This window comes from Malania oleifera, chromosome 1 (genome assembly GCF_029873635.1).
Source record: "Malania oleifera isolate guangnan ecotype guangnan chromosome 1, ASM2987363v1, whole genome shotgun sequence".
NCBI classification, from domain to species: domain Eukaryota; kingdom Viridiplantae; phylum Streptophyta; class Magnoliopsida; order Santalales; family Ximeniaceae; genus Malania; species Malania oleifera.
The window spans coordinates 80483789-80495270 of NC_080417.1; the positions used below are offsets into that span (position 1 = coordinate 80483789).

Here is an 11482-nt window from a genome sequence, read left to right on the forward strand (position 1 = left end):
GTTGGGACCTATAAGGGATTATTAGAAAAGATTAATGACATTTAAATCAATTTAACCCTATTTAAAATTATTAACCACGGTAAAAAAATAAGAGCAACCCGAGAGGTCCGGTCGACCAGAAATGGTTCGGTCGACCAGGACTCAAATGGCTCGGTCGACCAGGAATAATTTGAACTGAAAGGCTCGGTCGACCGGGGAGGCAGATTTCCCAAACTTCCGAGGTTCGGTCGACCGGGCCTTTTTGAACTGCATGGTTCGGTCGACCAGACCGCTGGGAATTCTCCCGAGGACCCTCCGGTCGACCAGGTAGTTGGAGTACAAAAGTGGTCGGTCGATCGGGAGGTCAAAATGTTGACTTTCATGTGGTTCGATCGATCGGCAAGAAATGAACTATGAAGTTCGGTTGACCGGACCTTGGTCAAACTGTTGACCCAGGGCCGGTTCGGTCGACCAGGCCAAATTGAGCTGTGTTGGCCGGTCGACCGAAAGTGCACCAAGTGTGCATTTCGGTCCTGTATTGAACCAAACAAGTCCTATTCAAGTGCCTAACAAACATATGTGTAAATGTGTGTTTCCTAAGGGCACTTGGGGTCCAAATTGAAGACACCGAAAAAGTTCGGTGTCGGTCGACCGAAAGGAAAACCCTAAGGTCTTTTTATGGTTATTTTTGGTTTGTATCTGGTTTGAGCTTACAAAATAAATCATGCATGTGATGTGTGTGCTTATTACAAAACAAATACCCTAATTATTATTACAGATAAATTTCACTAAGATTATTACAATTAAGAGCAAGAGTTTGTCTTCAAGTTTTTGAGCTTTCACGTGCCATTGATGATATACTAATATGAACCTGCACATGAACTAGATATTTATTAAATACAAGAATATTTGTCATTATCAAAACCAGGGCGTGACCTATAAGGTCAATAGATAGGTTCTGAGAGTGAGTAGAAGTAAAACACAAGCATCCAAATACTTTCAGGTGAGTATATGTGGATTTGACACCATGCAATTTTTCATAAGGAGATAAATCACCCAAAATAAGAGAAGGTGTGCGGTTAATGAGATAGGTAGCAGTAAGAATAGCATCCCCCAAGAAGTGTGTAGGCATATGTGCTTGAAAGAGTAAGGAGTGAGCAACATTGAGGAGATGACGATGTTTGCATTAAACCACTCCGTTTTGTTGAGAAGTGGAGACACAATTGGTTTGGTAGACAATACCCTTGAGTGCATAAAATGTGGGCATGTGAAACTCTAGCCCATTATCACTTCGTATGATTTTGATGGTGGTAGAGAATTGGTTTTCAATGAGATGAATGAAAGATTGTAAGAGAGAACGGGTGTCAGATTTGTGGTGCATTAAATAAATCCAAGAACTATGGGTAAAATCATTGACAACAGTGAGAAAATAATGTGCACCAATAATAGAAGGGGTGCGATAAGCCCCCCAAATGTCAACATGTAGTAATTCAAAAGGTTTATGGGAAGAAATAGAACTAGTTGGAAATGGAGCAAGAATCTATTTAGCTAATGGGAAAATTAAACACTATTGCAAATCAGAATTACAAATTTCTAGTTCTTTATTGGAAAGAAAAGAAAAGAAAATTTTTTATTAGACAAATGTCCTAAACGTTGATGCCATATATGGGAAGTCGAAGTGGAGGTGGCCACCTGACAACAAGCTTTTCTGGTGTTTGCTTGCAAAGTGGTAGAGGTTGTCCCGCTCAGTTCCCATCCCAATCATCTTGATCAAGCGCAGGTCCTGAATAAAACATAAATCAAAAGAAAAGATAATAAGACAATAGTGTATTTTGCACAACTTACGAATAGAAATTAGGTTGAAATGAAAGGTCTGGACACAAAGAACATTATTTAAAGTGAGAGTATGAGAGAATCGAACTGATCCAATATGAGTAACGGTGGCATGGGAGCCATCTGGTAATTGAACTGTCCGACCATGGACTGGAAAAGATTGGGTCAAAATAGTGTGTGTGTAAACCATATGGTCTGTTGCATCACTGTCAAGAATTCATAGATGATCACTATTGGGTGTACCTTCCAATGAAGAGTCGACACTACCTACTTGGTGTGCCATGGATTGCGGAGGGGTGGAATTGTTGAGAATAGCCAATAGGTTTTTTTTTTTTTTTTTTTAAAGAATTGATTCTCAACTAAGTTGAATATTTTAAATATTGATTTGCCTTGATCCTTTGGAAGAATTGATTCTCCACTCAGTTGAATATTTTAAATATTTTAAATATTGATTTGCCTTGATCCATAAAGCTGTTAGTGGATCACTTTGGAATTGCTCTTCAAAATTGAGTGGAAGTAATGGTGGGATTCAGAGCCCACTTTTGATGTGGGTTGACTGGGCGTAGATCTGTAGCTGTGAAAAGGAGGTCGTCTTCAACCTCTGATTTAGACGAACCAGCGTGTTCTCTACTTTGTTGAAGATAATGACGTAGACGATCAAGAGATGACGTCAAATCGAATGAGCAGATCTGCTAAGGCGCAGATATGAAAGAGCAACAAGCTGATCGAGGAAGACGACGTCAAAAAGTTGACGGAGACGCCGATGACAACGTCTAAGACTTCAGCGAAGAACAACAATAGAGACAACGACGTCAGAGGTCATTGATGGCAGAGACGAAGATCAGATAGGCAACGAAGGAGTGACAGTTCCTTCGTTGTCATCGATGGCGAATCTAGTGGTGAGTTTACCGGACAATCGGAGCAAAGGTTCAACAAACCAGCTTTGATACCATGTGAAAAATTAAAGGAAGAAGAATATATATATATATAAAACTCTGTTCAAAATTATATTTTTTTACAACAATTTACAACCCCTATTTATACTTGTAATTGGGGAACAATGGAATAAATACAAAATTCATCCTAAATTAATTTTCACGCTCTTGGAATAAATAAAAAATTAATTCTAAATTAATTTTCACGCTCCTGGAATAAAGAAAAAATTAATTCTAAATTAATTTTCATGCTCCTTTTTATAATAAGGAGATTTGCTAACTTTTCTCAAATGAAAATATCACGTAATTGAGGCCCCATGTTTGCTCCTTGATTTGTGGTTTTCCTCAACATAGCCCTTGTAATATTATTTAAAATTCATTTAAATCACAATACAATTAATTAGGCCCATATCATGGGCGGAGCATACTCATGGACCTAGTCAAACGACTATAGTGTCCTGCAATGCAGTCATAGGCCCATATCATGACGGGCCCGTGTCTCTGAGCATTTTCCGGTCGAAGGAGGGGAAGGAAGCTTACTCGAACGGCAACCGTACGGATTGCAGCAAATGGTCATAACGATTAAGAGGGTGACAAGTGGGGCCTTCTCAGGCTACCCAGATGAGAATCGTCCCAGGAATCAGAAAATTATATGTGAACTCGTGACGGCGACCACTTAGCCCCTCGTATAAATTATAAGGTTCTTCTCTCTTCAGAGCCTTTAAAGATGGGCAAGAGAGTCGACGCTCTGCTAGAAAGAAACTTCAAGACATCCAAGTTCAAAACACTTGTTAAGCTTGCTGTCTCAACGCATGCTATCCTCCAGAATCAGCGCCAGGTCAGGTGCTTCTCTCTCTCTCTCTCTCTGAACTGTGTTTGAGTATGCGATCAAGGAGCAGAACATGTTGGATGTGTTCGCTATGATAGAAGACTATTGCCTTCTCCTGAAACAAAGGGTGGCACTCCTTCAAAACAAGTTGGTCTTCTTTGTGCTCCTGTCAAACTCATGTGCTTAGACCAGGCAATCTTTTCCGTATATTTTCCCCTCTTCTTTGCGTGATAGATTTTTGTCGGCGTGCTTTTGGTTGAACAGGGAATGTCCTGAAGAACTGAGAGAGGCAATATTGAGTTTGCTCTTTGCAGCATCAAGACGTGGAGAATTCCCAGAGATCCAACAAATTTGTGGGATTTTCACTTCAAAATTGGGGAAAGAGTTTACCACTCCTGCAGTTGAATTGCACAGTAACTGTGGGGTGAATCCTAAGGTTAAGAGTCTGATGTTTAATGATTACAGATGCTACAATGTTGTCTTCTCATCATAACTGTGTCTTGGGTCTCTCTAGATTGTGCACAAGCTTTCAACTCGGGAGGCAAGCTCAGAAAGCAGATTGAGAGTGCTAACAGAAACTGTAGAGGCTCAGAAAAATAATAATAAAAATAATAGTAATAAAAAGAGGGAATTTGGTTTGGTGTAGACCAAACCATCGACGGTTTGGTGGAGCTCAAGAAAACCGTCGGCGATTTTGAATTACCGAGGGCCAGTAAAGGTGAAACAGTGAAAAACAGTTTGATTAAAGACCAAACCGTTGACGGTCTTGTCCGGGGACAGCAGCCTATAAAAGGGAATTAAGCTCATTTTGTTTAAAAAATCTCTCCCTCTCTCTAGGGCTACGAAATCTATCCCTTTCTTTTCAAAATCTCTCCAAATCTCAACAAAATTGAAGGATAAATGTCATTTCAGGATCCTAACTTCGATCCAAAGTAGTTTAACCGGGGTGGATTTGTCGTTTGAGAATCGTAGACACCACTCTAGGAATAAGGTAAGGGGAATAGATTATGTCAGATATTTTTAAAAATTTAACAGATTAAAATGAAGTCTATGATTATAGGATTCTTATATGTGATTTTTTTGAATAATCAGACATAGGAAAATGATAATTTGGTATGTTATATATACGTGTATTTAGAAAAAATCAGGTATTTTGAGTTAAGTAAATCTTAGAAGATGATTATACTTTTATTTTTCAGTAAAATGTATTTCTCCCAGACAATTATTATATCATGAATTATTACTCAAAATGTGTGTCTTGAGTATGATTATTTTTACTGCATAAATAAGTTTATTAGAATATTTTATGATGATACACAACAAAGTATGATTTTATACAGATTTATGATGACATGATTTAGATAGATTCATGATATGACGGTTTTATACTGAAGTATGAAAATGAGATTATGTTATAATTATTATTGTATGATTAAATATGATGGTTTTTATATAGTAATGAAATGACAGTTCAGATGACTTTATGCCGAGTTATGAAATGATAGTTTTATACAGAGATATGATATGAAAAATTTTATACAGAATTGTGAACATGTTAAATTTTATACAAACTTATGAAAATGAGATCATGTTACAGTTTTATTATATGAATTGTTTTATACGGTAGCAGAACCCTGATGGACTAGTTATGATTTAGAGCACAGTACCGTAGCTAGTATTACATGCAGTGCAGCCACATTATTGAGAAAGTGATGGCGGATGGCAATCAATTGGCCCTTGAAGTGATGTATTGCAAGAGCAGGTTGCCCACTGGGTCCGAACTAGGTTGGATGGGCAATCGTACTACAGACATAATAGTTTTGACTTAACCTGATAGGTCAGTCATGACTAACTCCAGCCTTCAAACTGCACAACCCAATCATGGAGAATTATACATGATGTTATATGATAATTCCATCAGGGAAATTCTTATATATATATATATATGTAGATTTATGGAAACATGATTATCTATTAAGTTAAAGTGTGTTTGAATAGAAAATAGATATTTAAAATTGTATAGGTGTGAGTTATGGCATATAAATGCCTTTTTTAGTTAAAGTTAAATTAGTGGTTATGTTTTGCTTATGTAAAAACTCATCTGCCACACACTGATGATAATTTATTCCTTCTTACTGAGAAGTGTCTCACTCCTATAATTCTAACATTTCAAAAAATCTAAGGAACCAAACCTAAAGAGCTCCAGGGCAGGACTAGATAGGGTTGTTCAGGGTAATTACTTGTGAGACACAGTTATGTATATGGATATACTTTGTGTATCTCAGGATGTATTATGAATTTTGGGGGAAATATATATGTAATTATGGTGACATTAGAACTTTGGTTTAGGGTTTATATATTTATGTTTCCACTATGTTGTTTAATATGAGTTATGGACAGGTGTCCCGGTACACCACTTTGGGTACAGGGCGCTACAGTTGTGGTATCAAAGCATTAGACTTTTCGGGGCGCTATAGAAATTGCTTCTAAGAATGGGATTACTCTGCATCTCGAGAAATACTCCATAGGAATTATCGAAGTAAGGAGACAATAAAAAGGGTAATAATCATAACAACAAAAATTTAAAATTTAATTGAGTTGTACTCTCTTTGATGATTGCAGGAGAAAGTGGAAGAGAGCCAGAAGCCAAGGCAGAAGCAGAGGAGTAGCTTGAGCCAAACAAATCAGCTACCTTGGATGATCCTGAGCTCAGTGATGACATTGGTTGGCCTGAAGAGATCAAGGGGGATCAGAAGTTATCTGAAGCAATGAAAGCAAGGAAAAAGTACAAGTGATGTCACTGCTGCAGCACAAGAGGCTTTTGAATCAGCTGCAAGAGCTGCTGTGAAACTCTCTCTATCAGAATTGCAGGACAAAGGCCCTGATGATCATAGCGGCTCCAATGATCAAGTGAATACTGATTGATCATCATCACTTAAGCCTCAAGCCAAGAATGAAATTTCAGAATATACTGACCAGTCAAATAATGAATTGCTTTCTGACAAGATTCCTCCAATAGACTACAATAGCTCTAAATTGGAAGGCGGGAAATTGGAATAAAGTCATCTTGAAGAGTTAAAACAGAGAAAGAAGAAAGCAGGAATTGAGAGGATATCCTCTCATTCAAATTCAGATACAGATACAGATGAGGCCCCTCCAAGTGTGAGAAAAATCCCTTTGAATCCAGTAGGCCAGAATCAGGCATTGGGCAAGGACAAGGGTTTTGATGAAAATGTTGGCGTGACAAGGAGGAATGAAGGTAACACATTATTGTTGAAGCACCATGACTTGTCCTCCAATGGGAATTTTGGCTTGCGGAAAAAGAAATTTTTAAATCACAATGCAGCTCCCGAATCCGCATTCATACTATTCATAAAAAAAGGGGCGGTTTCGCTAGTGAGGAAGGCCCTCACAGCAAATCCAAGGGCCAAGGTCAGACCCCCAGAGCAGCCCAACTTTAAGAAGGCAAAGGATAGGGCTCGCCCCCCTAGAGATAAACTCTGCTGATGAAGAACTTTCGGATGAGAATGGACATAAAGTTCAGTCTTGGTCTCCAGTGGGGATCTCACTGAAATCTTTAGCTGAATCAGTGACACATAGTATGGAATCAAGGTTGGGAAGTGTATATCACCTGAATTCTGCAAAGCAAATACATTCACAGCACTTAAACATAGAGAGGAAGCCATTTTCTTTAAGGACTGGATGAGCACATAGAGGCTGAGAACATGGGAGTAGGCAATAATAATCACAAACCCAGAGTACACAATTCATTGGTGTTTCTTTCATTTTATTTATTGCAATAACTTCCCAGGGTGTTACACCAACATGCCATGGCAGTAATGTCTTGACAGGTTTCCAACCAATTCAAGAATTAGATCTCATTTTGTCATTCTGAGCATGGATTAATTAATCCATTCAATATCAACATACATGCTCTAATTGTGTAAATGTGGAATACACAAACCTATTGGTACATTAAAACCAAGTGAAGCCATCAGCAGAAGGGAGAAGATAAAGAGTAGTACATCAGGTCAAGAAAAGGTTGGTTCACTTTTAAAGGTTTGTTCACCTTTAATCCTGGATTGCACAAGCCAAAGTGAACCTCATATAAGCTTAATGGGGTATGGACAAGCATGGAATACAAAGGGTAGCCTATATACCTGCCCCATGTATGAATGACCGCTGAGTAGGCTTATGAAATACATACAGTTATGGAAGTTATGGACTGCAACTTGTGAAACTTCTACGACAGAAGGGAATGACTAAAATGGCTGTCATTTAGCAAAATGACTAAGGTTATGTTCGGTTTTATGGAATGTCCAGTGATGGAATAGAATGTTTCATATCACATGGATTGATAACTTACTAAAAAAAATGTTATCATAAAGCAAAACAATGTAAGGTTTTTTACTAATCCATAACATGGAACAGACAAAGAATACAATTTATATTCTGTCCTAGTCTTATTCCATTCCGTGAACCAAGCATAACCTGTCCCTTAGATTTCAATAGTAGCAAAGCAAAGCAAACAAGGAGGAGATTGCAATTCCAGTCTCATGAATAAGTTCCACAATCAACATACAAATATATACGTGAAAAACAAAATCTTTCCACAATCAATGTACAAATATAAACGTGAAAAACAAAATTTTCACCCCATTGAGTTTGGCTTGTTGTAACATCCCAAGTAGCCAAATGCAATATTGTAAATTGGCTCGGTATCACCATCCCAAGTCATGCGTGAGCAATGTAGGTCTTGGCCACATAAGGATGTTTAGGTTCCAGCCTTGTGAGATGCCTTTAATGGGACAAACCTGTGATCCCCAATGGCCAAAGCCAACAATATTTCAGAGTTGGGCCAGATCATTGTGTTTGGTTTTAGAGCCACCTTGAGGTTGAGGCCATGTAGATGGATCCTAAAACAGAGGTGCGAGCCACTTTAATGAGGGTGTTGGGGATCATACAGGGGAGCCTATCACAATCCCATATCAGACATGTGCAAAGGAGATTATAGCCAAACAATAATGGTTTAGGTTCAAACCATGTGAGGCACCTTTTAAGGACAAAACTGTCAGGCTCAATAGAGCAAGGCAGATAATATTTCACCAGAGTTAGGGCTGGGAGGCTTGGGACAGTTAAAATAGGCAAGTCTCAACCAAGAGACATAGGGGCTGCTTATGGTTATACAAGAGTGTGTGGTTAGCTTTCTACTAATCTTTCGTGGGGTGCTAATATGAAATGGCATCCTATGTAGAAATAAAATGATGAAAACAGTATATTTGGAAGCACAGACATCAAAGGACCTTAGTTTTTGACAGCATGACTAATCATCTTAAGCTCTTAAACCAAGGAACAATAATTATTTATGCTCGAACATGCATTCAGGTGCCAGAATTTTTATGGTTTTTTCTATACATAAGCAAACTGGGGCTGTCATAGTTAATTCTTCATTGACTTGGCATCTGTTCCACTATTCCCAACAAAGCGAGTGTTATCTAAACATGTTTCTCTGCCAAATTATTTTGCATGAGTTATATCAGGGAGGATAAAGTAGAGTGTGGAAGGTAACTGCAAGGAAGAACTTCTGAGAGCCATCCATTAAATTTCTAATTTTTTTTTTTTTTTTAATAACAAAAATTCCAGTAAAGATTAAGAGAAAGAAGAAGAGATGGAAGCTAATGGCATCTCCTCAGAATCCAATATTCAATTAATTTATGAATATGCACCTGTTTGAAACATTTTGATTATAGCTTCTTGCCTACCAAATGAACCAACTACGAGCTGAATTCAATGCCAAGGAACTATGAACTCAAATATTGCCAATGTAGCACTACCATTCTGGCTCCTATATGTATTTGATTTTTAAAATACTTCTTAAAGAAAAAAAAAAAAAAGCAATTGATGTTCATGATAAGATTGGACTAAATGAGACAATGAAATCAATGAAAATGAGATGTAGTCTCGGAATATTTAATGAAAAAATTTTTAAATAAATAATATTGCAAAAAGAATTATTTTTTAGACTGAACACATATGCAATGAAAGCATTAAGTCGTCAAGAAAACCTTGTTTCATAAACTACACAACACTTTTCAAGCTAAGATCAATAAATATGTTACATTAAACCATCAGGAAAATCTCATAGCCGTACATACATACGCTAGAAGCAATACAAGCCCTTAAAAAGAACTCTAGTCCAAAATGTTACAACATCAGAATACTAAATCTTCAGTAGAACTATTTTCTGAAATGTTGAGAGTACACAATTTCTTACAATTATGAAGAATCTCCGCCACTCTGCTGCCACAAATTGATGATATCGGTAGCCTGATTAAGAAGAATGACCATCTGCTTGTGGGATATCCAGGGCTTGCTCTCCAGCAATACCTTGAGCTCTTCCCAAGCATCTTTCCGAGGCCAAAAGTAGTAGGGACTCACAGGAATGGTACCATAGGACGGTATCGTTTGGTCAAGCGCAAGCCCAATGTTCTTCTCCATCCAAATGAACTTAATTACAAGCCTTGGCTTCTCTATTGGCTTCACCACCACTCCAAGCTTCTACGAAACCAAGAAATTATATTTTAACTGCACAACTATTTGATGAACGCAGGTGCAAAGAGAGAGAGAGAGAGAGAGAGAGAGAGAGAGAGAGTATTGAACCTTTTTTTGCCGAAGAGAGGGAGAAGTTGATTCCTCAGCCGTGGATGCTTGCTCCGCATCTGCAACAATCGCTTCGGCTGCAGCTGGCGAAGCAGAGAGCCCAACTTCACGTCTGCGGGCTCCCAATTTCAACTGAGTCGTCCATAGACGCGTTGAACAGGCATTTGGCTTGGGTAAAGTTGAAGCTTGGAATTGTTTGGATTTGAGTCTCTGAGAAGGGCAAGTGAACGCTGAGGGTTTGAAAGAGCCCTTGATGAGATTTGGGGGAGACGCCATGGATAAGATCTTCAAGCTTTTTGGGGGGGGCGAAGGGGGAATGTTGCTGCCTGCTGGCGTTGGAAGACGGTGAGAGGGTGGGGCAACGGACGGAATGGAGAAACGGAGGACTCAACTTTGGGCTGTGTTTGCTGTTAAGCAGGGTGTACTGTAAGGTAAAAAGTAGGGTGGATTGAACCCGGGACTCGAGCCCACGGGTTCACCTCCCGGCTCTGAGGTTCAAATGTGTTTTTTTCCTTTTTTGGTTTGTTTTTGTATAAAAATATTTAATAAAGATACAGGAACTTTAATTCCCACTTTGATGTGAAGTAAAACTCCAATGGTTTAGTATTTTTTAAGTAAAAGATGCTAGACCATTCAGCGTCTTTTAAATAAGGAAGGTTGCCCGTTAGTTGACGCGTGATAACCAAAAGACGTTGAACCATCCAACGTTTTTTAATCAAAAGACGTTGGACCATCCAACGACTTTTGCTTAAAAAACGTTAGATCATCCAGCATTTTTTATACTATTTGAAAATTGTAATTTTTTTATTAGAATTATTGGGATCTATAGATTTCCATTCAATTGATTTTATTGAATTCAACAAATGTTCAAAAGAAAATTTCAATATATTAGTCGATAGATTAGTAGTTGTTCTTGTTTCTTTAATACCTTTAGTGGTTCATATGCCCGTTATGTTCGTTTGATTATTTATAGGTGGTATTCAAGCTCTTATTTTTGTAACTTTAACTACGATTTATATAGGCGAATCTATGGAGGGTTATCATTGACTCGTTTTTGTTTTTGAAGTAAAATTTTTTTAAAAAAAATTTAGTCCAACGTAATGTATGTGCAGTTCAAGATAATGTATTTAGGTAATACAAATATATAAATATAAAGCGGTCTATACGATCTAGAATAATAGCAACAAAGATAAAAAGGAAAGAAATCTAAAAATTTTGGCAGAGTACACATTCACAGTACATCGAA

At 38.0% G+C, this 11482-nt stretch overlaps 1 protein-coding gene across 2 annotated transcripts; it reads right to left on the bottom strand.

Annotated features, from left to right (window-relative positions):
* Positions 1-9665: 9665 nt before the first annotated feature.
* Positions 9666-10739, bottom strand: LOC131165873 (small ribosomal subunit protein cS23-like). 2 transcript variants are annotated; one of them, XM_058124008.1, is made up of 2 exons: positions 10237-10739; positions 9666-10134 (listed from the first exon to the last, which is right to left on the bottom strand). In XM_058124008.1, the coding sequence occupies exons 1-2, from the start codon at positions 10510-10512 to the stop codon at positions 9853-9855; spliced, it is 558 nt and encodes a 185-aa protein (XP_057979991.1). In that variant the 5' UTR covers positions 10513-10739; the 3' UTR covers positions 9666-9852. The 2 variants fall into 2 exon arrangements, with proteins under 2 accessions (XP_057979991.1, XP_057980000.1); XM_058124017.1 differs by having other exon boundaries at positions 9666-10131; positions 10237-10712.
* Between the last annotated feature and the right edge of the window lie 743 nt (positions 10740-11482).